Raw genomic sequence first — 27,364 nt, forward strand, 5'->3', positions numbered from 1 at the left:
CATACAGCAACACGTTGCTTGGCCAGGGAAGCACCAGAGCATCCACTCCCTAGGCCCCTCTCTCCCTTCGCCGAATGAAGAAGCGTGGGGTCTTGGCATTCTTGAATGTCACCATCAGATCCAGGCTGGGAGTGCCCCACTTGTTGCATATGAGCTGAAAAGCCTCGTCCGCTACCTCCCATTCTCCGGGGTCTAGACGTTTCCGACTGAGAAAGTCGGCCTGAACGTTTTCGACGCCCACCATGTAGGATGCCACCAGGCTGGCCAGATGCTGTTCTGCCCAGTGTATCAACTGCTGAGCTTCTTTCGCCACCAGCCAACTTTTGGTCCCTCCTTGGCGATTGATATACACCACTGTGGTCACATTGTCGGACAGCACCCGGACTGACTTCCCCTGTAGAAGTGGAAGGAAAGCTTGCAAGGTCAAAAATACTGCTCTGGTCTCCAGCCGGTTGATCAACCACCAAGACTCCTGCGGAGACCACTGTCCCTGTACGGATTTCTCTAGACAAACAGCTCCCCAGCCGGACAGGCTGGCATCTGTAGTCACCACTGTCCACTCGGGCATTACCAAGGAAACCCCGCATTCCAAGTTGTCCGAGAGGAGCCACTACTAGAGACTGGACCGTGCCAAATCCGGAAGCGGAAGAAGCAGAAGAAATTGTTCGGAGATTGGATTCCACCGGGAAAGAAATGCAGACTGTAACAGACGCATATGAGCAAAGGCCCACGGCACCAACTACAGGACCTCAGATAATCCCGTAACCTGGGAGGATTTTGGCCAATAGGTCCCGGACCTGACCCTGCAGCTTGCAAATACGGTCCGTGGTAAAGAAAACCTTCCCTTGCTTCGTGTCGAACAGTGCTCCCAGAAATTCCAAGGATTGAGAGGGAACCAGGCGACTCTTTGCCAAATTGATCACCCAACCAAGCGATTTCAAAAGCTGCAGCACTCTGTGAACCGCCGACTGACAAAGCACTTTGGATTTGGCTCGAATTAGCCAGTCGTCTAGGTAAGGATGTACTAAAAGACCTTCCCTCTGAAGCTGCGCTGCCACCACCACCATTATCTTGGTGAAAGTCCTGTGAGCGGTAGCAAGTCCGAACGGCAGAGCCTGGAACTTATAATGATGACCCAGGATGAAAAACCTGTAGGAACCTCTGGTGGGCTTTCCGGATGCCTATGGAGATATGCCTCCGTCAGGTCCAGCAACACCAGGAACTCTCCCTTTCTTACGGATGCAATTACTGACCTCAGAGTCTCCATGCGGAAACGAGGCACCCAAAGGCATCTCTTGACTCTTTTTAAATCCAGGATGGGCTGGAAGGTCCCCTCATTTTTGGGAACCAAGAAGTAGATGGAATAGCAGCCCTTCCTCTGGTCCGCAGCCAGAACTGGCATAATGGCGCCCAGCTCGAGAAGTCGCTTTTCCTCGTACGCGCACGGGGAAACCAGGAACCTGTCCCGAGGCCGGCGTACAAAATCTAAGGCATAACCTTGACTTATCACGGTTAGGACCCACTGGTCAGATGCCAGTTTGGTCCATTCCTCGTAAAAAAAGGGATAGTCTGCCCCCCACGACCGGCCCTGAAGAATGGACCAGCCTCATTCATTGCGAGGATTTGACTCCAGGGGAAGACTGGGAATTACCGGGTCTACCAAACCGGCGACCTCGAAAGGTCTGCGACCATGTCTGCTGTCTGTCTGAACTTTGGCAATAGGAAGGACCTGCTGACCTGGACAGGCGAAACCTCCGATTTCCCCAGAAACAAGACTGAGCAGCAAAGGAGGCCCTTGACCGGGGACGATCCTCTGGCAACCTGTGACCCTTATTCTCGCCCAGGGACTGAATCGTGTCCTCCAATTGCCTTCCAAAAAGTAACATGCCTTTAAAGGGCAACGAACCGAGCTGAGCTTTTGAGGAAATATCCGCAGACCAATTTCACAACCACAGAAGTCAGTGAGCAGATACGGCTGAGACCATGTACCTGACCAAAGTCTGTAACAGATCATAAAGCGCATCCGCACTGTAAGCGATCACCACTCCCAGCCGACCAGCTTGGAGAGCTTCACCCTCCAAAAGATCTTCTTTAGCCTGTAGTTGCTGCACCCAGCGAAGGCCGGCGTGTAAGGAAAAGCTGCTGCACCCAGCGAAGGCCGGCATGTAAGGAAAAGCTGCTGCACATCGCCGCACACACTCCCAGAGTGGAAACTTCGAAAATCTTCTTGAGTTGAAGTTCCAGCTTCCTATCCTGCAAGTCTTTAAGGGCAGTCGCCCCAATCACTGGAATGGTGGTCTTTTTGGTGTCCGCGGCATCCACCTTGGGAACGCGAAGCATCTCTAAAGCTTCCTCTGGCAGAGGATATAGCTTATCCATAGCCTTGCTCACCTTCAATCCTAGCTCTGGGGTATCCCATTCCCGGAAGAGTAAGTCCGTTACTGAAAAATGAAACAGAAAAGAGGTGGTGGGGCCCATCAGACTCAACAAAACCAGAGCCATAGTCTCTAGCTGAGTTACATCCAGCAGTATTTCGAGACCTAACTCCTCCAAAATCGCGGGAATAAGCCCCAGTTCCTCCTTTTTAAAGAGACGGACCAACTTCGGGTCGTTCCCTCTGGGATCCGCAGACTGCGTCCGGTTGCTGATCTGCATCCCCATCTACCCCTGTCGGGGGTTTGGGCTGCAAATCCTGGTCCTCGGAGGAGTCCGAATCAGTATGCTGCACTACAGACCTTAACTGGCGTTTAATCTTCACCCCATGGACTTTGACCTCTTTTGAGCGGATTTGCGGGTGCCTAATTCGGAAAGCTTTTCCTCAGATTGCTTCTTGCCAGATTTCTTGGCCTTAAATTCTGAGGAGAATGAAGATGAAGAGGAGTCGTCCAAAGCCCCTTCAGGGCTATCCTCTGTGTCAGGAGTCTGGGTCTGCCGGTTCTCCTCCCAACAGGGCCCATTTGTTGCGGGGATAAAGCTGGAGGCAAAATCCCCTCCCCCATCTCGGCACTCGTGGCTTCCCTAAATGTGCCCAAAATGGCCTCCGTTTCCGCGGGAACGCACTCAGCGGAAACAGATCAGCTAAAGTAGCTCGCGATGCAGAAGGACCCAAGGAGGCCTTGCGTGTGCACCATGCCGACCCTCCCAGACCAAAACGGGGAGACATGCAAAGTCCATTGCAAGATAGGTGCGCGCGGCAAGTTGAGCTCTGGGACTTCGCAGACAGCCGAAAAAATACAGAAAATGCGGTGAAACTAACACAGACCCGACCGGCTGCAGCAAGGAGGGAAGAGTCAGCATGGAAAAATAAAAAAAAATGTGTTTTTTGTGGGCTGTTTTTTTTTAATTACCACAGAATGGACATGGCAGACGTTCTTAGGTCCTACACCTTCTGGGGTGAGTGAGCTGGGCTCCCCAGTATCACACCCAGTTCCCCTCAGGACCTCACAACCCTCTGGGCAGCTAAGGAAATTCGATTCCTCTGTGTCTTTTTTTTTTTTTTTAAACTAACTTTAAAAGTAAAGTAACCAACCTCTTCTGTCTAACTTCCTATCAGCCCTTACTCTTTTTCTTTTTTTTACACTAGAGAATCAGAACAGACTGTAGGTTTTGCACCTCCACCATCTGCTGGAGACAGAGAAATACTGGCGGACTGTGGTGGCACCTCAAGGTATAGGGCAGAGTTGTGAAAACTTGTCTCCATCTGCTGGAGGAGAGGCAAAACCCAGGAGTCTGGACTGATCCGGTACGTACAAGGAACATCATGTAACTATAGCATGGGTCATTTTTCCCCATATGCATCACCTTGCACTTATCCACATTAAGGGGTATATTTTAAAAGGTGCACGCAGGAGTAGAACAAATCTACTCCCGATTTTATAATATGCGTGCGCTGCTACACGCATGTTATAAAATACAGGGTCGGCGCGCGCAAGGCTGCGCAAAATCGGCAGCCTGCACGCGCCGAGCTGTGCAGCCATCCTCAGTTCCCTCCGAGGCCGCTCCGAAATCGGAGCGGCCTCGGAGGGAACTTTCCTTCCAGCCCCCCCCCCCACCTTCCCCTATCTAACTCACCCCCCAGCCCTAACTAATTATCCCCCTACCTTTATTATACAAGTTACGCCTGCCTAACTTGCATGCACCGGCCGGCTGCCGGTGCGCCATGTTCTGGTCCGGAGGCCTCGGCCCCACCCCAGAACGTTCGCTGATGACGCACCGGCCAAGACGCGCATCTCGGTGCTTGCGCGTGCCACTGAGCCTATGCAAGATAGGCTCAGCACGGGCAGGGGGTGGAAGGGGAAGCTTTTCTGGAGTTGCGCGCATATCTTATGCGTATAACCTTTGAAAATCTGCCCCTAAATTTCATCTACCACTTGGATGCCCAATTTTCCAGTCTCACAAGGTCCTCCTGTAATTTATCACAATCGGCTTGTGATTTAACTACTCTGAATAATTTTGTATCATCTGCAAATCTGATTACCTCACTCGTCAAATTCCTTTCCAGATCATTTATAAATATATTGAAAAGCACGGTTCCCAGTACAGATCCCTGAAGCACTCCACTGCCCACCCCCCTCCACTGAGAAAATTGTCCTACTCTCTGTTTCCTGTCTTTTAGCCAGTTTGTAATCCATGAAAGGACATCGCCACCTATCCCATGACTTTTTACTTTTCCTAGAAGCCTCACATGAGGAACTTTGTCAAACGCCTTCTGAAAATCCAAATACACTACATCTACCAGTTCACCTTTATCCACATGTTTATTAACTCCTTCAAAAAAGTGAAGCAGATTTGTGAGGCAAGACTTCCTTGGGTAAAGCCATGCTGATTTTGTTCCATTAAACCATGTCTTTCTATATGTTCTGTGATTTTGATATTTAGAACACTTTCCATTATTTTTCCTGGCTCTGAATTCAGGCTAACTGGTCTGTAGTTTCCAGGATCACACCTGGAGCCCTTTTTAAATATTGGGGTTACGTTAGCCACCCTCCAGTCTTCAGGTACAATGGATGATTTTAATGATAGGTTACAAATTTTTACTAATAGATCTGAAATTTCATTTTTTAGTTCCTTCAGAACCCTGGAATGTATACAATCTGGTCCACAAAAATAAAATATTGCCCACAAAATAAAATACTGATGACATTTGTGACTGGACATGACATATCATTTACTTCTGACATTCATAGAAAGCTTGGTTAAATAAAAAGCCCTTAACCTCTTTCCTGAAAGCTTTAATGCAGACCTCAGAGTGAATGTCATTTGGAAGACTGGTCCAAAGTTCTCGCCCTGCGATGGAAAAAGTACACTCTCTTGTTAAATCAGATGGTCAAGTTCATCTATTTTTAACCCTCTTGCCCTGGAATAATTCTCCAGTGTATTGCACTGGGGCACTGTAGCATGGGAAAGGCAGCGTGTGCAGTTGGGACCCGATACAGGAAAATTAGTTCTTACCTGTTAATTTTCGTTCCGGTAGTACCACGGATCAATCCAGACCATGGGTTGAGCCTCCTTTCCAGCAGGTGGAGACAGACCAAAACTGAAAGGGTATCCTATATGAGGACAGATCCTACCCTGTAGCCCTTCAGTAGAACCATTGTCAAAGCAGAGAAGATAAATACCATGGAACAAGCAAGTAACAGAAGAACTCGAGCAAACCACAAGAGAACTCTGAAAATATTGAACAAGGAACAACAGGGAATAAATGAATGAATGAACTCCGTGCATGGACACTCTTGCATGAATGCCCACCATCATCACATGGATGCTTCCGGTGCCTCCAATGAGGAAATACATAGCATAAGGATCTTCGAGCAGACAGGATGATAGAAAGGGAAGGGCGCCTGGATTGTTTCGTGGTACTACAGGAACGAAAATTAACAGGTAAAAACTAATTTTCCTTTCCCTGTATGTACCCGGACCAGTCCAGACCATGGGATGTACCAAAGCTTCCCTAGACAGGGTGGGACCTTGACAGGCCCCTCAAAGTACCTGCCGCCCAAAAGAATCAAAAACTGGCACTTGACCATCAAGGCGGTAATGTCGAACAAATGTATGCAGAGACTTCCTGGTAGCTGCCCTGCATATCTCCTGCGGGGAGACAGACTGACTTTCCGCCCAGGAGGTCGCCTGAGAATGCAAGGAATGGGCCTTGAGGCCCTCCAGGACCGGGCGTCCCTGACAGATATAAGCCGACGATATCACTTCCTTCAGCCAGCAAGATATCATAGTCTTAGAGGCCTAGTTGCCCCGGTTGGGGCCACTCCATAAGACAAAGAGACGATCCGACACTCGGAAGTCATTAGTTACCTCCAGGTAACGCATGAGAATGCGTTTCATATCCAGACAGCATAGGTCACCTCCGCCAGGGCTTGCAATGTCTGCAGAAGAGAACGCGGGGAGCTCGACCGACTGATGGACATGAAAAGAAGACACGACCTTTGGTAAGAATGACGGGACCGTCTTGAGAGAGACCCCGGAATCTGAAAAACATAAGAAAAGCTCGCGGCCAGACAACGCTTGGATCTCAGACACCCGTCTGGCGGAGCAAATAGAAACCAGAAATACCGTCTTGAGCATCAAATCCCTGAGAGTGGAATGGCGAAGAGGCTCAAAGGGAGCCCGACAGAGCGCTAGAAGCACCAAGTTCAAACTCCATGAGGGACAAGTAGGACGCAACAGTGGCTTCAAGTGTTTGACCCCTTTGAGGAAACTGACAATATCCAGTAAGACGCAACCGCATGGCCGTCGAGGCTTCCCAAAAGAGAACAGAGGGCAGACACCTGAACACGGAGTGAGCCAAAGGAGAGACCCTTAGAGAGACCTCGCTGGAGGAACGAGAGGACGAGCGAGACTGGGGCCGAGCGCGTCGTAACGCCCGCTTCCACATAGGCCAGCTCAAAAACCTTCCAGAACTGGACATAGGCAAGGGAAGGAGAAGTTTTGCGGGCCCGCAAAATAGTGGAGATGACATCCTCAGCGCATCCCTGCCGCATTAGCCTTCGCTGTTCAAAAGCTAAGTCGCAAGACAGAAGCAATCCACCTGGTCGAAAAATACAGGACCTTGACTAAGAAGGTGCTGAAGATGGCCTAGGCGAAGAAGACCGTCTGACGCCAGGTTGACTACATTCGCGAACCACGGTCTACGGGGCCACTCGGGAGCTACAAGAATGACCGGGCCTCTGTGAAGCTCTATGCGTTTGAGCACTTTCCCTATGAGGGGCCACGGAGGGAACACGTACAGCAGGACATCACTTGGCCATGGAAGGGCCAGCGCATCCACCCCTTCCAAGCAGTGTTCCCGCCAGCAGCTGAAGAACTGGGAAGCCTTGGCGATGTTCAGAGTTGCCATCAAGTCCAGGTGCGGGGGACCCCACCTGTCGATAATGAGGGACATGGCGTCGGACAGCTCCCACTCGCCTGGGTCCAGGCGCTGACGACTTAAGAAGCCGGTTTGAACGTTCTCATTGCCCGCTATGTGGGAGGCCGCGAGGCAGTCCAGGTGGTTCCACCCACTCGAGAAGGCAACTTTCTTCGAGGGCCACCAGTCGACTTCTGGTGCCCCCTTGGCGACTGATGTATGCCACGGTGGTAGAATTGTCCGAGAGCACCCGGACCGCCCGTCGCTGAAGTAGAGGGAGAAAGTCCTTGAGTGCTAGATGAACCGCCCAGGTCTCCAGGCAGTTGATGTGCCAGAGAGACTGGGCTGGGGACCAGTGCCCTGCATGGTCCGAGACTGGCAAACCGCTCCCCAGCCGGATAGGCTGGCATCCGTCGTGACTACCATCCACTGCGGGGTCCGAAGGGAATTTCCACGGAGGAGGTGCTTGAGAGAAAGCCACCATTGTAATTCGCTGATGGTAGAGTCTGAAAGCGGGAGCTGCATCTGAAACTGCTCAGATACCGGCTGCCAATGAGCCAGCAAGGCTCTCTGTAACGGTCGCATATGTGCAAACGCCCAGGGGACCAGGTCGATCGTGGAAGCCATGGTCCCCAGGACCTGCAGATAATCCCACGCCGTGGGGAGAGGCATGGAGAGGAAGCCCTGGATCTGATCCATCAACTTGAAAGCTCTCGAGTCCGGGAGAAAGACCTTTCCGGTGCGGGTATCGAAGCGAGCCCCCAGGAACTCCAAGACCTAAGACGGATGGAGATTGCTCTTGGAGAAGTTGACTATCCAACCTAGGGACGAGAGGAAAGCGAGTACGCGGTCCACTGCCCGACGGCATAGGGTCTCTGACTTGGCCTGGATTAACCAATCGTCCAAGTACGGGTGGACCAGGACACAGTCCTTCCGGAGGGCTGCCGCCCCCACCACCATCACCTTGGTAAACGTGCGTGGTGCCATGGCAAGACCGAAGGGCAGGGCCCTGAACTGGAAGTGCTGACCCAAGACATGGAATCGGAGGAGCCTCTGACGTTCAGGCGGATCGGTATTTGCAGGTAGGCCTCCGTCAGATCGAGTGAGGCCAAGAACGCTCCGGGATGGACCGCCACTATCACCGCCCGAAGGGTTTCCATCTGTAAATGGGGCACTTTGAGGGCCCTGTTGACCCTCTTGAGATCCTGCACCCTGAGGAGATCATAGAGAGTATCAGCCCCATACGCAATCGCGTCTTCCAGCCTGCCTGTTCCGCCTCTGCAGACAGGAGGTCCTGGATGCTGAGTAATTGTTGAACCCACCTGAGGCTTTCCCGCTGCACGAGACTGCTACAGACTGTGGAGACAGAACCCTTAGCTCCGCCAGGACTGCAGGAATGAGGGGTTCCAACTCCTCCCTCTGGAACAGACGTACCACCTGAGGGTCATCACCCTCCAAAGAAGCCTGTTTCCCTTGCTCCTCATCCATGCCCACCCCCCCCCCCCCCCCCCCCCCCCGCGGGAGAGGGAGGAGAGGCTCCTGCAGCCTCACTGCCCGGCACATGCGGAGTGGCAGACCCTCCTGAAACCACCGTGCCTTTTAACTTCGCGACCCTTAGAGACGCGGGAACATCGGCATGCTTGGCTACCTTGGGGGGCAGTCCCTGCGTAGGTCTGACTGGCAAGGCACCACCTTGCAGAGACCTGGGAGCCAAGAAGGCTTTATGCATAAGGAGGACAAAATCTAAAGAAAAGGAAACAGAATCAACATCCTAATCTGAAAAAGCAGGGTCCTCCTGTAAAAAAAACCTGATCCTGAGCTGCATTCTCATCAGGAGTTGCAGGGACTGGATACAATGTTGGAGGAAGCGCCCCCTCCCCCACAGGCCTTGCCTGAGCTGCATGACATGTGCTTAAGACATGTGCTTGCTTAAGATGACTGCTGTCCCTGCACTGAGGGAGAAAAGACCAGGTCTGAGCTCCTGCGGAGCCTGACATTTTTGAGCTCCACGAGGCTTGGCTGTTGCTGTAGACCCTGAAAAAAAAGAGATGCCCACTCCCCCTGGAAGGCACCTCGAGCAAATTCCAGTCCTAGAAAACCACACGGCCGATTCCTCACATGCTATACACCAGGATGGCCGCGGCATGGTGGGGGGAAAAACGGCTCACAAAACCCAAAATTGGCCAAAACACGGCGATTCAGGTGGGCAAGGGTCCTGGATTGCAGCTGACCAAAAAGAGGAGAGGTAGAGGAGAGTGTGAGGGGCTCAAATTGGGGGGGGCGGGCATCAGGACCTCGGAGGAAACCCCCCCCCCCCCCCCCCCCCCCGGTAGGCAACATGAACAGAGTCCCTCTGCGAAAGCCTGACCGAGGAATCCCCGCAGACTAAACACATCTGAGATCGTGGCATGCTGCTGTGTGGGGGAGGGGCAGCACCAAGATAAGCTGAGCTGCTGGTGCTGAAGGAGCGGAGGCACAGAATGAACTGTGCATGCTCTCAATTCACTCTCTCAAGCTGCAAAAGTAAGGAAGGCAGGAGCCTTCTGTTAATGTTATCAGGGACTCCTCTAGGTAAAATCACCTTTTATTTAGTCTTTGTTTTTTTTGTTTTTTTGTTTTTTTTTTACAAATGTCCCTGTCAGCAGTTACACAAACATGGATCCCAATGAAGGGAGAGCAGTACAGAAGAGAAGGAGAGAGGGAGCTGCACAGGGGGAGTGACTGGCACCACCGATTTTCACCCCTGCAGCCGAGGATCTCCGGGAAAAGGGAGCCTAGGCTATATAAAACAAGAGGCCAAGCTCCCCTAGGCCCCAGCAAGAGTGAGGAGACAGGGACTGTCTCCTGTGAAGGATCCACAGAGTTCACACTTTTTTTTTTTAAACAATAACTCAGAAATACTTGCTTGATCCTAACACGATAGACACACAGAAGGAAAAAACGCCCAGAAGGGACAAGTAGAAGTTAACAGGGAACCATGTTATATGTAAGGGCTCCGCCCAAAAGTTCTTGTTTTTTGTGAACCGATGCGATGTGCGAACGGATATTGGTATAGAAGAGACTTTAAATAAATAAATAAAATAAATAAATAAATAAATAAACCACAGGGTGAGCTGTTCCACCTGCTGGAGATAGACAAATACTGAAGGGCCTCAGGGTAGGCTCTGTCCTCATATAGGATACCCTTTCAGTTTTGGTCTGTCTCCACCTGCTGGAAAGGAGGCTCAACCCATGGTCTGGACTGATCCGGGTACATACAGGGAACTCTTGTTGGATTGCTGTGTTTGCACAGCCTTTAAGGTGAACCACATGGGGGAACGGTGACAATGGAGTGCGGCTATGGGGGGATGACAACAATTATGGAAAGAAGTCCCACAGCAGCCTCTGCTTAAATCTTTATTGACTTAAGTTGTGTGTTTTGTCCTCGTGTGAAACACATTTGTGTTGAGGGCCAGATTTATGTGAACTGAATTTCTTCAATATTTCAAATGTCCAGAATGACCCATATGATGGAATAAATCTAACTGCTTTATGGATGCATATTTTGAAGCTCGCCTTCCCTGCTTAGGATATCGAATTACATGCAATCTCTCCTTTTGAATTATATTTATACCATTCTTGTCTATGCCATGTCAGAATCTACCTTGATTCCCCATGTTACAAATCTTTACATTACTCCCATATATAGAAAAGTCCTATGTTTTTGCAGAGCAACCCATAGCTACTACTATGTTCCCAAATATAAGAGGTATTCCTTCTTCTCTTTTCCCTATTCCATCTCTTCTGATTTCCACTACATCTACCTTCCCCTATTCCACCTTTTCCCAATGTTTATGTCCGCTGCCTTTACAACTGAAGTCATCCGGGGGAAAACCAAGATGGCGCCCTGAGAGGGAGTGAATTTGCGTCGCTCCGGACCCACGATCTAATATTTCAAGCTTATAACGCTATTTCCTTGAAATTTAATGCCTCATAAGCGGAAAGGCAAGATTCGGGTCTTTCCACCCGACCCTGATAATGCTGCCGGTCAGCGTCTAATAACTGAATTCTCCCTCCAAATGCCGCAATTAGGGCTACAATCCCCGTTGGTGAGCAGGCGGGAGGAGAGCCGTACTCACCAGGGGAGTTATCATTGAGCCCTCCTGACCTCAGGACGCCGGTTAGAGCTTTGCCCCCGCTCGTCGACAGAGGAGCTGAGTCGCAGGCTGATGAAGTCATCGGGCATGCTCAGCTGGGTGGTTCAGACGCCGAACGAGCGGCAGGAGAAATCCTGGAGCCCCGAGGGACTGAGTAGAGGAATGGAGAAGGCTGTGGATGGACCCAGAACAACGGGAGAAGCGAGTGGACTCGAGAGAACCGGGGTAAGAACCCTCTCCCAGCAATTGAATAAACCGGCTGTTATTACCCTGGATAATATCTGGGAACTAATGGTGAAAATGTCTACTAAACTAGATAATCAAACCCTGAAACTGGATGAAATAGCGACTAAAGTTGGTGTACTTGAACAGGACACTAATCAAAAGTTTTTGGAGCAAGATAATTCTATTAAGAAAATAAGTACTGATATAAAACACCTCCAAGACATTAATGTTTCAATGGTCTCAGAAAGGATTTCATCTTTAAGAAGAATTGAGTCAATAGAGAATTATGAGACATTTAAACCTGAGACTGTTGAATTTTCCTATAATTGCAGGGGAAATACCCTTGCTTACTTTTAAAAAATTTGTAATGGAGGTTTTGAAGATTCCACTAAGTGAGATACCAGCTACTAAAAAGTTTTTTTTCTTCCAAAGAAAAGTAGCACGCCGATCAGTTTTCCTTCTCAAATGTCAGAAGTTCATAATCTGACTGATTACTTAGAAAATTCTAATGTTGAAATTATTGACCGTGCAGTGCTCTTTGTGACCTTCTTTGAAGAAACAGCTGTATCTTTGATAATGAAGAATTATTTTAAAAATATAAATGTTTCCTTTTTCGGAGGTCCTGTACGGATATACCCCGACTTAGCCAACTCTACGCAACAGCGTACAAAAGAATTTCTACTTATGAGATCTGAGACCATCGCTGCAGGGGGTAGTTTTAAATTATGCTACCCCTGTAAATGCATAATACAACTGGCCAGAAATACATATATTTTCTTCTTACCAGCCCAATTGAAGGATTTTTTATCTGGTAGGAGACCACCAGAGGAGATGTAGTGAGGTCTATTTGAAAAAGCGGTAGTTACAGGGCTAGTAATTTGTAACTGTTTTCTTTCTTTACTCCTCGCATAGTTTCATTCCCCCCCAGTATTTCCTATGTAATAAGAAAACAATGTCTGTAATGAGAAAGGTTTGAATTTTGTTTCTATGTTAAGGGCAGGTAAGGCCCAATATTGTGATTATAAATTCTGTAATTTTCAATACAATGATCTATTGTATATTATTGCAAAAATTGAGAAATAAATAAATAAATAAATAAATAAATAAAAACCCAACTGAAGTCATCCAAAGATGTCCTTCCTGCATGATTAATATCAATACCTAACCACTTCATACACACCCCACCATCATGTACAACTCTCTTGGATTTCTGTGCCAGAAATGCATGGCTATGCTTGCTTGTATTAAATCTTAGTTGCCAAATTCTTGACTACTCCAAGTTCTCTTAGATCATTCCTTATTTTTCTATTTCACGTGGCGTGTTCACCCTTCTACCGATTTTCATAGCTGCAAAAAAAAGACAAACCTTTCCTAGTAATGCCTGTCAGTTCTGCACTTGTTTGTCATATCTGCTTATTTATCTGTGTATTTTGATTCATTTTATCGTGTATGTTACTTTGTAACCTGCCCCAAGCCTAGGAGGGTTCAGATAAGAAATACTCTAAATAAAAATAACCCCTCTGCAAAACTTAACCCATTCATTTTAGGTTTACAATGTTCTATGGATTTGGATTTTCTCTGCAAATATGAGCTTAAGAGATACTGTAAACATTTCCTTGCCCCAGAAAGCTTACAATCGAAATACCGGATTCACCAAGGGTTTTTCCCATAAACACAAAATGGGAGAAAAGCCTTAAGGAATCTGGCACTAAGTTTGTGACTGAGTAAATGGAGAGCGATGTCACAGGGTCCCAAAGTCACAATTAGAGTCAGTGGCAGCAGTGAGCTTTCATCTATGGTTTTCCTGATTCTCAGCCCACTAGGTTACTCCTCCACTCTTTCTGGATAAGTACTCGAGGGGAAGACAAAGTTCTTATAGATGACCTCTTTTGACATCAAGGGTTGCTCATATGGTTTTGTAGCCATCAGCCTTTTCTCTTTCAACATTTCCCATTGGCCCATAAAGATCCATACATTCCTCCCCTCCCCAAATACACACACACACACATTGTAGCACCAGTCCAGTACGTCATGGGAAACTGTATTCTTGTAGCTGCCTATACAATGAAATAAAATAAAGTGATTCAATACAACAAACTCACCTAAAGGCTTTCCTCTCAATTCAGGGTTACGGATCATTTCCACTTGTGCATAAAAACAATCCATATCGATATGCATGACGACTCTGTGTGCAGGATTTCCTCTGCTCACCACGTTGTCAAGCACCACTGCAGAGAATACAAAAATATTTATTTATTTTGGACTTTTAAATAACGTTGTTCCATAGTTTATCACAAGTTTACATAGAGCAAAATTTAAAATTTGAAAATACAATACGATCAAATAAAAAATCAAGATTAAAAGAGTAAAATATAGTAAAAACAAAGAAAGTTTACAATGGAAATAAATAGTAAAAGGCTTAAATAAACTAAAATAGGAACAAATGGTCAAAAATTTAACAGAAAACCTATTAAAAATAGCCCATCCTGCCTCGTCCAATTTAAAAAGCCAATCAATTTCTCGCTCTATTAAATTCATTCACTTGTTATTGCAGTCTTATCATTCCTTTTCATCAAAAGCTTTTTTGAACAACCAGGTTTTTAAATGTTTCTTAAAAGCAACCAAATCTGCTTATTGCGTGCTACAGTGAAACAACCACCTATCAAGCTGTTGATCCCATCATTACCACTCAGTTCCAGCACAGCTTGAACCATGTGTGTGTGTGTGCTGCTGCATCTTTGTTTAGTAAAAAAAAGCATTGCAATCCATCTCATACCTGTGGCAATTTTTATTTGACTATTTCCCAAGGAAAAGAAAGTTTATAAGTTTGCTGTGTCTGTGCATACTCCTAACTACCACCAGATTTAGGCCTAGATTAACTAAGCCGCGATTTTTAATCTCGGAAAGGTCAAAATATCACCTGGCCGGGGGGGGGGGGGGGCGGCACAATATTTTCAATATTTTGCTCCTTCCTGACAAAATATTCGGCATTATTGCCACGCTCTTTTGTATTGCAGGAAAAGTCCATGATAGACAAGAACACAGCTGGGGCCTCCTAAACCCGCAATGCTGGCCCCCTAAGCACGGGGCCACCATTGCATTAAAGGACCATGCAGCCCAGCATGAAATCCCCCCTCCCCCCAAAATGTTAATACAGCCACCGGCTTGAAACGGGATCCTCCTCTAAGTATAATAACACACTGGAATAGAGATTTGCATCTAGACCAGAGTATTGAGAACTAGAAGAGAATATGGAAATATGCACACCGAATATCAATATGTGGCCAACAAGTGGATTTTATGATTAAGCCATTCCACAGAATAAACAGATGTCTGGTATTTTATTCTAAAATTCTTGGAAGAAGCTTCAAATCTTTGTTGGAGAGGTTGCGGGCAAGCAGGTACCTATCTGGATCTGGGGTGAGCTTGTCCTTTTGTGGAGGAGTTCTGGAGACAGCTTGGACTGATAAAAACGAAGAAGAGGATCGGTATAAAAAGGACTTTTATTAAATCTTGCCCGACTCTGACCGAGTTTTGCTCTTCAAGGAGCTGCCTCAGGGGCTACTGTATGAAAGAACTTTAGATAGTCAATACTATACTCCATGGCGCGCCGCAGTTTTTTTCACAGTTTTGCTGCTGACAATAAGTACAAGTATTGGTATTGAAGCATTCGCAATACTAGCATGGCTTCAAGCATAAATACACTTTTCATACTAAGTTCGCAATGTGTGAAAAAAAATCAAGCGTCAACACCTTATAATTTTCAAAAGCAGTGTGCTCGTGGAGGTATTAACAGATGTGCTTGACAAGAATATACCGTATGTATTACCTGTTTTCTCATTGACTGGAATCATTCTATCTAGGTTCATGGTAGGTTCATGGTATCCACAATTTGGAAATTCACCCCTATGCTCGACTATTGGGGTAGACAGGTGCATTAAATAGCATTAGTAGAAAAGCTTACATATCTGCCCCGTAGGCTACAGCCTATTTGTGATAGGGCTAAAATGTGAGAGAAGGATAGGCATTGATTTTAATGGGCATGGGTGCAATACACCTCATATAGGTTTGAGAATTTTGGAAATGTATATTAACACAAGTGTTGGTATATCCACTGGGAGTGTTAGCTCTCTAGGTATGTATAATTACTGGCAAATCAAGCAAGCATTACATATTTCGGAGATGCTTATAATCAATCGATGTTCTGACCATAAAGATTTATATACTGTAACAGAGATAGATTTGAACAGAAGAAACAAGGTCGGTATATGGAAAACTTTATTTTCACGTAGATAAGCAGCTGAATTAGCCATACTGTCTGGGTACGTCCTCTGTGCCACTAGGTGGCGGAGCAATCCAAGTATGGTTAAGTCTTTCAGCTAGGCACTCCCTCTTGTATATCGCTCGCTCTCATAAATCTCTAACTTAAAATCAGCCACAGTATCTGAGAATTAGTGTTGCCAACGTATCGCTCATTTGTTAAAGGGTTCTATGGTGATCTGAGAAACTGCAGACCGGCAAACGATGTCATTACCAGGCAAAATGGTAGAAGCTATTATGAAGAATAAAATTACTAGCCATCTGGTTAGACATACATTATACGGCAGAGCCAACACGGATTTAGCAAACTAAAATCTTGTTTTATAAATCTTTTAGATTTTTTTGAAGGGTTAACACGTGGACAAGGGTGAGGTGGCTAATATAGTATAGCTAGATCTTCAAAAAGGATTTGACAAAGTCCCTCATGAGCAGCTCTCAGTCAATGTCCTACTGAGGACTGGTAACTGGTTAAAAATACGAAATGGTGTAAGACTGACAGGTCTTTTCTCTCAACGGAGAAAGGTGAATAGTGGCAAGCCCCAGGGATCAGTACTTTTAAATATATTTATAAATGATCCGGAAATGGGAGTGATAAGTGAAGTGATCAAATATTGGTCTTTTCTGTCATCATGTTTCTATATTTATTTATTTGTTTGTTTATACTCAATATTCAAACAAATGAGAAATACCAACTTTCTCACTAAATTTTCAAAGTTGTATTTATAACTCAGGGAATTAGTATCAGAATGTTTTGTGCTCAATCCTTTAAAAGCTTTTAATAGCCACAAAAACAGACACATTGAATGGGTGTTAATGAGCACATTGGGTTTTGGAGCCACGAGAGGAGGTGATGGAAGTAACTGGAGTTTACACAGAACATTTTCAAAAGGTAAGTGATTCAGTAAAGTAATGAGTAGTTTTAAAATAATATTAAATAAAAATTGTGGTTTAATGGGAATTGGTAAATGAGGTCAACAACTAAGTGCTGTTTCTACCATGAATATGGTTGCAGCCCTGTAAGGGCAAGAGCCTAAAGGATTGAGCACAAAACATTCTGATACTAATTCCCTGAGTTATAAATACAACTTTGAAAATTTAGAGAGAAATTTGGTATTCCTCATTTGTTTGAATATTGAGTATAAGCATACATGGTGAGGAAATATTAGCCCTAATAGTAGGTTTATTTATCTGTTAACATTTATTTCTGTGTTTATAATTCTTAACATTCTATTTTCTTTTTTGACTATTGCTGTACACTGAGCCAAGGATTTCAAAGTATTGTCCACTGTGGCTCCTAATATAGAGCCCAGCATCATGTAACGGTAGTTTGGATTATTCTTCTCTATATGCATCACTTTGCACTTGTCCACATTAAATTGCATCTGCCATTTAGACAACCAGTCCCTCAATCTTACTAGGTCCTCTGGAAATTGCCTACCATCAGGTTGTGATTTAACTACTTTGAACAATTTTGTGTTATCTGCTTACGGCACATTGTTGCGCCGTCGCTGCTCGATGCCCTCACTCCGCCCTCTTTACCTCTGTGGCGACTCCCTCCGGGTCTGATGGACTGTTGGCTGCCGCGGCATATTCTTGCCGTCTCTCTTCGGTGCCCCTGAACCGGCACGACGCTGTGGATCCGCCATATTGCCTGATGACATAGGGCGCACACGCACTCCAATTGATGTACTAGCAAGGGCGCGAACCTCGGGGGCATTCCCCTGAAATGACGTCATCCACTTCCAATATAAAAGGTCTCAGTATTCGCTAATGAATTGATTTAGCAAGGGTAAGGATTTGGATAAGGATTTCTCCAAGCTCCTCGGACTTACCAGGGGTAACACTCCTCGGGGGCCTCGCTCTATTTTCTTTATTTCAGATTGCAGATAGAACTGGTACTCGCTCCTCGAGGGCCCATGTTCCTGAATACTCTGAAGATTCTCTACTGCCTGGAAGCTATCGCAGATACAGACATTTGTGAGTTACCATCGCTCTCTCAGATCTTTCCCTGGAACCAGGTACTAGCTCCTCGAGGGCCTAACCCTTTCCAGTTACTGAGCTTCCTCAAGACCTTATGTGAGTTTTGTCATCCAGTTCTGGCTAAGAACTGGATGACTCACTATCTATAGTTTCTCTACAGCTCAGCAACCCTGGGATCGCTGTTCCAGTTCCTAAGGGACTTCAGTCCTGCCGGGCATATCAGCTCACTACTGCCACCTCTGGTGGTTCTACTAACCTGTCTAATAAAAGAATTATCTGGGCCTGTCTCCATAACCAAGCCTAGCCAGTGGTCCCTCTTAGGATATCCTCCTGGGGGCGCAGTCATCTGCCATCGGCCCAAGGATCCACCTATCTACATTCCTCTACAAGCTGAGTGCCCTCTCCAGGCACTCCGCTAACAGTTTGCTAACTCCTCCCTTCTCGAGGAGTAGTGCATAACAGATTGCTATCTCCTCCTACCACGGGAGCCGAACCATAACAGTTTGCTAAACTCCTCCCTCTCCAGGAGCTAGTTCATAACAGATTGCTAACTCCTTAGGAGTCATCACTAACTACTATCTGCTTGCTCCTCCCATCAGCATAGCAGATCCTAACACATATCCAGTCTGCCCATCCACACCAACTACTCAACTTAGAAAAAGAAAAACATAACGGCTGGAAAAGACTGCGCACCCACCCTACTAATTTAGCTTTACAAATCCCAACATACTCTCAGAGATCCATGTTTATCCCATGCTTTCTTGAAGTCAGATACTGTTTTTGTCCCCATCACCTCCATTGGGAGGCTGCTCCATATATCCATTACTCTCTTTAAAAAGTACAGTGCATTCAGAAAGTATTCATACCCCTTCTCTTTTTCTATATTTTGTTACATTACAGCCTTATTCTAAAATGAATATGCATTTTTCCCTCTTCAATCTACACACAATACCCCATAATGACAAAGCAAAATCAGATTTGTTGAAATTTGTGCGAATTAATTTAAAAAACAAACAAACCAGAAATATCACATTTACATAAGTATTCAGACTCTTTCTATGACACAAAGTTAAGCTCAGGTGCAATCTTGTTTCCATTGATATCCTTGAGATGTTTCTCCAACTTGATTGGTGTCCACCTATGGTAAATTCAATTGATTGGACATGATTTGGAAAAGCACACAACTGTCTATATAAGGTCCCACAGCTGACAGCACATGTCAGAGCAAAATCAAAGCCACAAGGTCAAAGGAATTGTCTGTAGACCTCACAGACAGGATTGTGTCAAGGCACAAATCTGGGGAAGGGTACAAAAAACTGCTGCAGCATTGAAGGTCCTGAAGCACATGGTGGCCTCTATCATTCTTAAATGGAAGAAGTTCAGAGTTGGGGTGTGTGCTGCGACTGCGATCTTTGTTGATATGGCGGAGGCCTGTATTAGAAGAATGGCCTACAGGAGCAGCTAGTATAAAATGGTTTCCGATAGACTGGATAGTGACGCTTTGTCAATGTTTGATCAATGGATGATGTGAGTGACAAAACCGCCACACTCTGCTTTGAGCTGGGATACCGTTTCCTGATGCTTCTCTCCGAAAATGGTATCCCTTTTACATAGAAGGTCTGCTAGTTTGTCATGGACCTCCTCGCGAATCACACTCACCTGGAGCCATGCATTCTAGCCGCGATGGCTGCAGCTGAAGTGGGGCAGAGATATCAAATCCTTTGTAAATTGTGAGGAGTAGATTCCGCAATCCCTTTTAGTTATTTATTTTATAAAATAAGTTATTTATTTTATCCCCATACAGTTCTTTTACTCCTCCCCATTCATCTTTTCTTCCTCTCCCAGTTTTTATACCCCTGTTTTTTGTAACTGCTCCCCCCATGCACCAGTTTTGTTCTACTGTTCGATGCACCCCTTGTTTCTATGTAAACCAGCATGATGTGACCTGGTCATGAATGCCGGTATATAAAAAGCCTAAATAAATAAAAATGTCTGCTATACCTTGTCTCTGTGGAATATCATCTGTAGGCTGTTGTGCATCAGACTTCATTTTTTGAAGACATTCGTACAAATACTGCGTTATGTAGAACTGGTGCTGCTGGATCTTAGAGTTGATCATTGTACCCTGGAACAGTGGTTCTCAACCAGTGTGTTGCCACATTTCCCGGTCCCCCGATGCTCCCCCTACCCAAGCAAAATAGGACCTCTGCCCGGGTTTAACATACCAATAGCCCGGGCGGAATGCAGCAGAACAGCTGGAGTCAGCAGCACCGACATGATCTCTCTTAAGAGAAACATGGGGGTAACCTGTGCGGAGTGGCATAAAGAATTATTCTTCTTTAACTGTGCCCTTAACTGCAATGACCCGGAAAGGAGCCAACGCTTCTACATGGTCTGCAGAGGCCATTTCTGCGTTCGAGGATTTAAAGACTGCCTTTTCCACCGAACCATGCCTGTGTCATCCAGGCCCCAACAAGCTATTCAACGTGGAGGTCGATGCTTCTGATGTCGGTGTGGGGACTGTATTGAGCCAAACCAGAGACTCCAAATCCTTATGTCCCTGCTCCTTCTTCTTGCGACGTTTCTCTCCGGCAGAGAAGAACTATGGGATCGAAGATAAAGAGCTCCTGGCTATTAAGTTGGCATTCGAGGAATGGCAGCCTTGGCTCGAAGGCGCTCAACATCAAATTACCGTGTTTACGGACCATAAGAATCTAGAGTATCTCCGCCATGCGCATCAGCTTAACCATAGACAAGCCAGATGGTCCTTATTTTTTAACCGTTTTGACTTCGCGCTCAAATATCGCCCCGGAGACAAGAATACCAGAGCTGATGCCTTGTCACGGTCCTTTCTCTGAGGATGTTCCAGAAGAACCTGGATATTATCCAGGTTCTTCTGGAACATCCTCATCCTGGATTATTCTGGAACATCCTCATCCTGGTTCTTCTGGAACATCCTGGATTATCCTGGATATTAACCTGGATATTATCGACCCGAAGAAAGTTATCTTGGCAGCTACTCATACTGTGCCCGCTGGTAAAACCATCGTGCCTAAAAACCTCAGGAAGAAAGTGCTCTATTGGGCACACGATTCCAAGCTGGCTGGCCATCCTGGTCAATGCCATACCCTGCTGAAGTTACAGAAGTATTATTGGTGGCCAACTATCAAGGAAGATACACTCTCCTATGTAACATCTTGTGCCAAGCACAAACCTACTTCTGGCCAACCGTAAGGATTGCTGCAACCGCTTCCAGCACCGGAACAGCCCTGGACGCATATCGCTACTGACTTTGTAGTCAATCTTCCCCTCTCTGGAGGTATGAATACCATTTGGGTCACAGTCGACCGCTTCAGCAAGATGGCCCATTTCGTTGCGCTGCCTGGCTTACCTTCAGCCTTGGAGCTTGCGAAGTTCTTCATAACCCACATCTTTCGCCTTCACGGCCTACTGAAGCACATAGTCTCGGATCGAGAATCACAGTTCACGGCAAGATTCTGGAAGGCTTTGTGCAAGCTTTTCGACATCTCTCTAGATTATACATCAGCCTATCATCCTCAATCAAATGGCCAAACAGAACGGATGAATGGGACCCTGAAACAGTTCATTCGGGCCTATGTGAGTTGCCGTCAGAATAACTGGGCCAAACTGTTACCATGGGCTGAATTCACCATTAATTCTCATCCAGCATCATCCACTGGATCAACACCTTTTGAAGTGGTATATGGACGTTCACCATCACCGCCACTTCCACTGAAGCTCTCAGTGACATCCCCAGTAGCTCAATCCACTGCTGATATATCCATCAATTATGGACTCAGGTGAAAGAAATGCTACTCAAAGCGAGTGATCGAGCCAAAAGGTTTTATGACACTCACCATTCCAAAGCGCCTGTTTTTCAACCTGGTGACAAAGTCTGGTTATCCACTAAGCACCTTAGACTGAAGTTACCCTCCACTCAATTTGCTCCTCGCTATGTTGGACCATTTCCAATCCTCCGACGTCTTGGCAACATCACTTACAGTCTGAAGCTACCACCTGGATTAAACATCCACAACGCTTTCCATGTTTCACTTTTGAAACCACTCATTCTCAGTGAGTTCTCTTCCAAGTCTCAGAAACCATCTCCCATCAATGCAGAAGATGACCTAGAATACAAGGTCAAAGCCGTCCTTGATGTCCAAAGACGAGGCAAGACTTGGGAATACCTTCTTTCATGGGAAGGCTTTGGCCCCAAAGAAAATTCTTGGGAGCCTCTGGCTACTATCCTTGACAAAGAGATGCTCCATCAGTTTCATCTCTCGTATCCTTGGAAACCAAAACCTGGTACCCACAGAGGAGACCGCCCTTTGAAGGGGGGTACTGTTGCAACCCTCACTTCCCGACGGCTTCACTCCGCCTACCTTTCCTTTTTTTGGGGCTCCTCCTACTCTTCACGGATGCCTGGCTGCTGCGGTGTCCGCCTGCCGTCCTCAGACCAGCTTGGGCGCTGCTTCCCGTCATGTCCTACAGGTACCTTAGGGCGCGCGCCGCGTTGCCCTCATTCTTATTTCCTCATTGGCGTGTTCCTCAGGGGCATCCCCCTGTGATGATGTCACGCTGCCCGGATATTTAAGCCTACAGTTTATTGCTAGCCATTGAATTAGCAAGGGGAATTCTACGGATGGGATTCGCTCTCCGTACCCAGCTACTCTGCCTTTCCAACTTCTATTGGACTCTTTCTGCTAACGGGGTAACCGCTCCTTGGGGGACTCTTTGCTTCTTTCAGGTCACTATCAGGTAAGCTGTACTCGCACCTCGAGGGCCCATGTTCCCTGACCCACTGCCTGCATCTATCTCATCTTCTACTTGGAAGAATTTGCTACAGACACCATCAGTGAGTACTACTATCATCCACTCCTCAGAGCTGTCTCCCCGGAACCAAGTACTTGCTCCTTGAGGGCCTGCCTCCGTTCCAGCACCAGTGTCATCTCCTACGTGGAACCGCTGTGTGAGTACTTTGCCAACGAGTCTCTCTGCTTCCAAGGATCTGGTACTCACTCCTCGAGGGCCAGCTCTCCCTATTTCGGGGCATCTCCATATTTGGGACTCTGTGTTCTATTGTACTAATTTCTCAGTTCTCTCCACTACAGCACTGCTATCGGAGGAACCGCTGTTCCAGCGCCCTGGGGAATACTAGCCCAGCCGGGCTACATCTTCTACTCACTACTGCCACCTCTGGTGGTTTCTCAAACTGTCTAAATAAAGAAATATCTGGGTTTGTGTGTCCAGAGCTGAGCCGGATGTGTGGCCCCTCACGGGACTTCCCCCATGGGCGTGGTCAGCTGCCATAGTGTCCAAGGGTCCACCCAAACCTCACTAATTATAACAGTGTGTGAGAGACTGGTCAGGGAGGCGACCGGTGTGTGCATGTGTGAGAGACAGACTGGTCAGGGAGGCGACCGGTGTGTGAGAGACAGAGACTGGTCAGGGAGGCGACTGGTGTGTGCTTGTGAGAGACAGAGACTGGTTAGGGAGGTTACTAGTCGGTGAGACACAGATACTGCGTATGAGTGACTGGTTGTGGGCGCTAAGGAAGAGGACTGTGAGGACAGAGCTTCAGCAGCCACTGCTGCTTCTGGTGTGTGCTATTGGCCTGCAAGGGAAAGGAGCAGGAGAGTTGCTCGAGAGGGTAAGTAATGGTGGCTTTTTAAGTTTATTTTTCTTGATTGACTGCCATTTTAATTATTGGGTATTATGTGATGCATCTGCTGTTTTGAAATATTTTATTGATATTTGGACAGTTTTTAATAATTTTTATGTTATTCTGTTCATCAGCTGTTTTGTAACATTTATTAGTATAGTTTTACAATTATTTCTGTGTGGGGCTCTATAACAGCTTGGCTTGTTCTGTTTTCCTAATAGGAAGTGTATTAGTGTTTAGGGCCTGGTTAAATATTTGTAGTGTTGCCTTTTCATAGATAGGGTTGTTACTCTTTGAGTGAGTTCCATAATCCAGGTATAACTTTGTGTGGGTTAGTTTGTGTGCATTATTGCAGATCCTGGGACTATTTAGGTGCTACATTTCTCTTTTCATTTCTCCAGGTTTGCTCTGAATGCAGAGTGGCTGTTTTGGTTTTCCATTTCAGTTTGTCTCCATATTTGTAATTTGTGGTAAAGGTCAGTTCTGGGTGTGTGACCGAGGTGAGGTCTTTTATTAGCATGTAGGCATTTGCATCAATCTTATTTGTTGTGTTTTCTCAATAGGACATGCATTAGTGGTAAAATTACTGTCTTTTCATAAGGAGGGGTATTGTACTTGCAAGTAAAGGGAGTTTGTTTTGCTTTTACTGAGATGTCATCAGAACCAGTATATTTTTTTTTATGGTATGGGTAATGTCCTAGTTCTGCTCTGCACCCATTTTTGGGGGGGTCGAGGTTACTGAGGAGGCAGAATGTATATTTACATTTAGCCCCGAGACAGTCACATGTTCAGTGTGTTACACATGTGAGAACCATCTATCAGGTGTGTCCCGGCCGAAAAAAGATTGAGAACCACTGTACTATACTAATGATAACAGTCATCCATGACCACTTGGATAGTTATTTTAACAAGAACTGAAATTTTGGGAATATGTTTTCTCTTTTTTGTGTATAATTTCATGATATCAGTATAATTTTGTGATGTAAGATGTGGATGCTATCTCAAATGAATATGAGAAAGGGGATATTATGACAGACAGTCCCCCACTGCCTGGGGCAAACATGTAGCAATAATCTGCAGAAACTCCTCCATGGCAGACCTCCAACAGACCAGCCTCAAGTCAGAGAGCAAGCTACAGGAAGCAATCAGTGCTAAGAAGCAGCCACAATAGGAAGCCTGTAAATACACTCAGTCTTGCTGAATCAAATTTAAATTGTTATAAGGCCATGAGAGTCTGGATTCTGCCAAGCACATATAAAGCACAACCTTTAAGTGCTGAGTGTGTGTAAATATAGCTTCAGAAGTGATAGTCACTCTGTAAAGTGCACTACTATCCAAGTAACTGAAAAAGCACTTGTATTAATTTTAAAATAAAATCATCTAGCTAATCAAAGCAAATATACTTCACTTTAATTGTATTTCATCCCTTAAAAAACACACCACCGTTTAAAATTGTAAAAGATGCTCCATGGTTAACCACTCCTATAGTTGTGAATCAAAGTAAATCAGAATGTGCGGTGGCTTAACCATCAAATCCCCTATACAGCAAAGAACGACATATGTAAAGCGCCAAGAGGACCCCAGTAAGGAAAGTCTTAAAAATAGGGAGCATGACAAAAATAGGAGATATGCGCCTTTTATTTATAAAAAAAATAAATAAAAATGTTTTAGAAGAAATAAGACATACTGATTCTTTAAATAATAGGCAGTGCATGAGTGGTTCCCAGACCTATGGTTTCAGGTCTGAAATGTAAGCGATTTGGGCGATGCATTGCCACCGAGGAAAATAACAAAAGTGTAATCCAAATTGATTTGGTAATCCTACTTCCACCCACACCTAAAGCTGAGCCAATCCAGTTGTGAAACACTATCAATATTAAAAATGAATATCAAATTTAAGGCAACACTTTGCAGATGGTCACAGTGTTTCAACTTCAAAATACACTGCACTATTCTGAGTAAAAAAAAAATGAAAGAAAGCGCAACACAAAGAAAGGACCTTAGCGGCTATAAGAGCCCTTCACTGCTGGTTCCTGCTTTCTCAAAGGAAAGAGGCCGTGCGCAGCATGGGCGGGAACACTGCTGGCTTCCCCGCCAGCCAAGGGCCGGACACTTCCGTCCCTCCCCACACAGACGAGCCAAGTCCAAGGCCCGCTTCCGGTCTCCGTGCCATTCCCCCCCCGCGCCGATGGCAATTTGCAGCACCTGGGAGCCGAGCGCTCCCCGGACAGACGTCCTGGACAGCCTCCAGCCAGTCATCTTCCTCCTCCTGCTCTTCGTCGGGCGTCTGCGGGAGCTCCATAAAACCTCCCTCGCGAACAACAGGGACGATAGCCCGGCGCTTAGTCAAAGGGCCTTAACGAGGACGCAGCACTACGCAGTTCCCCCTTTCCCGCGTCAAGGATTCAATTGCCTCCCCTCTCGCCCGTCCAAATTGCAGCGCAGCCAGCGGGAGAGAAGGGAGGGGAAAGGAAAGCGGCAGCCGAGCCGTCCAATGAGAGCGCTGGAGGCGGGGCCCGCGAGATCCTGCCCGGGGCTTTGTTACTTTTCTTTCCTGCTCTTTCATTTGCGTGAATTGCTTGGCTGCGTTGCCAATTTGGTGATTCTATCTCGATCTAGCGAATTTGTTTAACCCGACGGAAAATTTAAAACTGACCGCGACTTGAAGCTAATTTAGCGGGAGGGACAATCTAATTACAAATTAGGAGCCTTTTCGCTGCTGTAAATTTTCCCTTGGGGTTCCCTACTTGGAGCACGGCTGGAACCAAGAATGTACAAGCGGCCGAGATTTCCCCTGGCTAGAGCTTTTACCCTGGCCTGGCTCCAGTCTCATTTCTCATTCAACACAGGCTCTGCCGGTTCGGTGTCTCAGCGGGAGACGCTTGAGGAGTCCGATAATATGAGGGCCAAGCTCTCTCTGCTGGAAAGAGAGCCAATCAGCAAGCAAAACAAAAAACAGGCGCGATAACTTTTTTCTAATCATCTTATGGCAGACTGACAACAGCAAAAGGAAGTACGCAAGACAAGGCGAGGTTAGGTTTTTATCATCAGCACTGAAGAGGAATCACTGTTATCTGCAGCACCACATATGTGTGCTGCTAGCCTAGCATTAGAGGTTTCTGTAAGCTCGAAGAGGGGCAGTGGGCCCACCTAGGACAAAAGCAGTGGCGTCAACGAGTTTCCGAATAAGTGGAGTTACAAAGGCAGCATGAACCTAACTTTCAAGGATGGGGCGGGCAGGAAAAAGTTGGGGTGGGGAAGGGGGAAAGGACTGGCAGTGAGTGCAAGAACTTTATAAGACGATGCTGTGGTGCCTGCTGGAGGAATGTAAGCACTCAGTGAATGCATAAGTAAAGGCACAAGTGTGAGCTGTTTCAGAGCGAACGAGTGATTAAGTGGATGTGTATAAAAGTAGGGGGGGGGGGAGTGTCAGAGAGTGATCAAAAGTGTGTTTGATACACCCCTGCCAGTCTATAATAAACTCAAAGGTTCGCAGCTATGCTGGAGCCATCACATAGCAACATTGTTCGATTTATTTTTTACCCCATCTGGAGACCTTTTTACAGTTAATCTAGTGCAGGGGTGGCTGACTCCACTCCTTTGGAGCCACCAGTGAGCTGGGTTTTCGAGATGTCCACGGTTAGTATGCATGAGATAGATTTG

At 46.4% G+C, this 27,364-nt stretch overlaps 1 protein-coding gene across 4 annotated transcripts in view; it reads right to left on the minus strand.

Annotated features, from left to right (window-relative positions):
• POLI (DNA polymerase iota) overlaps positions 1–26,550 on the minus strand; it is a 112,473-nt gene extending 85,923 nt beyond the window's left edge. For 3 of the 4 annotated variants that reach the window (XM_029579932.1, XM_029579918.1, XM_029579938.1), the window contains exons 1-2: positions 25,907–26,255; positions 13,821–13,946 (exon numbers count right to left, since the gene is read on the minus strand). In XM_029579932.1, the coding sequence (XP_029435792.1) occupies positions 13,821–13,946; positions 25,907–26,003 (223 nt within the window). In that variant the 5' untranslated portion in view covers positions 26,004–26,255. Of the gene's footprint in view, positions 1–13,820; positions 13,947–25,906; positions 26,256–26,512 lie in introns of those variants that run through there. The other variant, XM_029579924.1, reaches the window with a different exon arrangement.
• Between the last annotated feature and the right edge of the window lie 814 nt (positions 26,551–27,364).

Source organism: Rhinatrema bivittatum, chromosome 1 (genome assembly GCF_901001135.1).
Source record: "Rhinatrema bivittatum chromosome 1, aRhiBiv1.1, whole genome shotgun sequence".
Lineage (NCBI taxonomy): Eukaryota > Metazoa > Chordata > Amphibia > Gymnophiona > Rhinatrematidae > Rhinatrema > Rhinatrema bivittatum.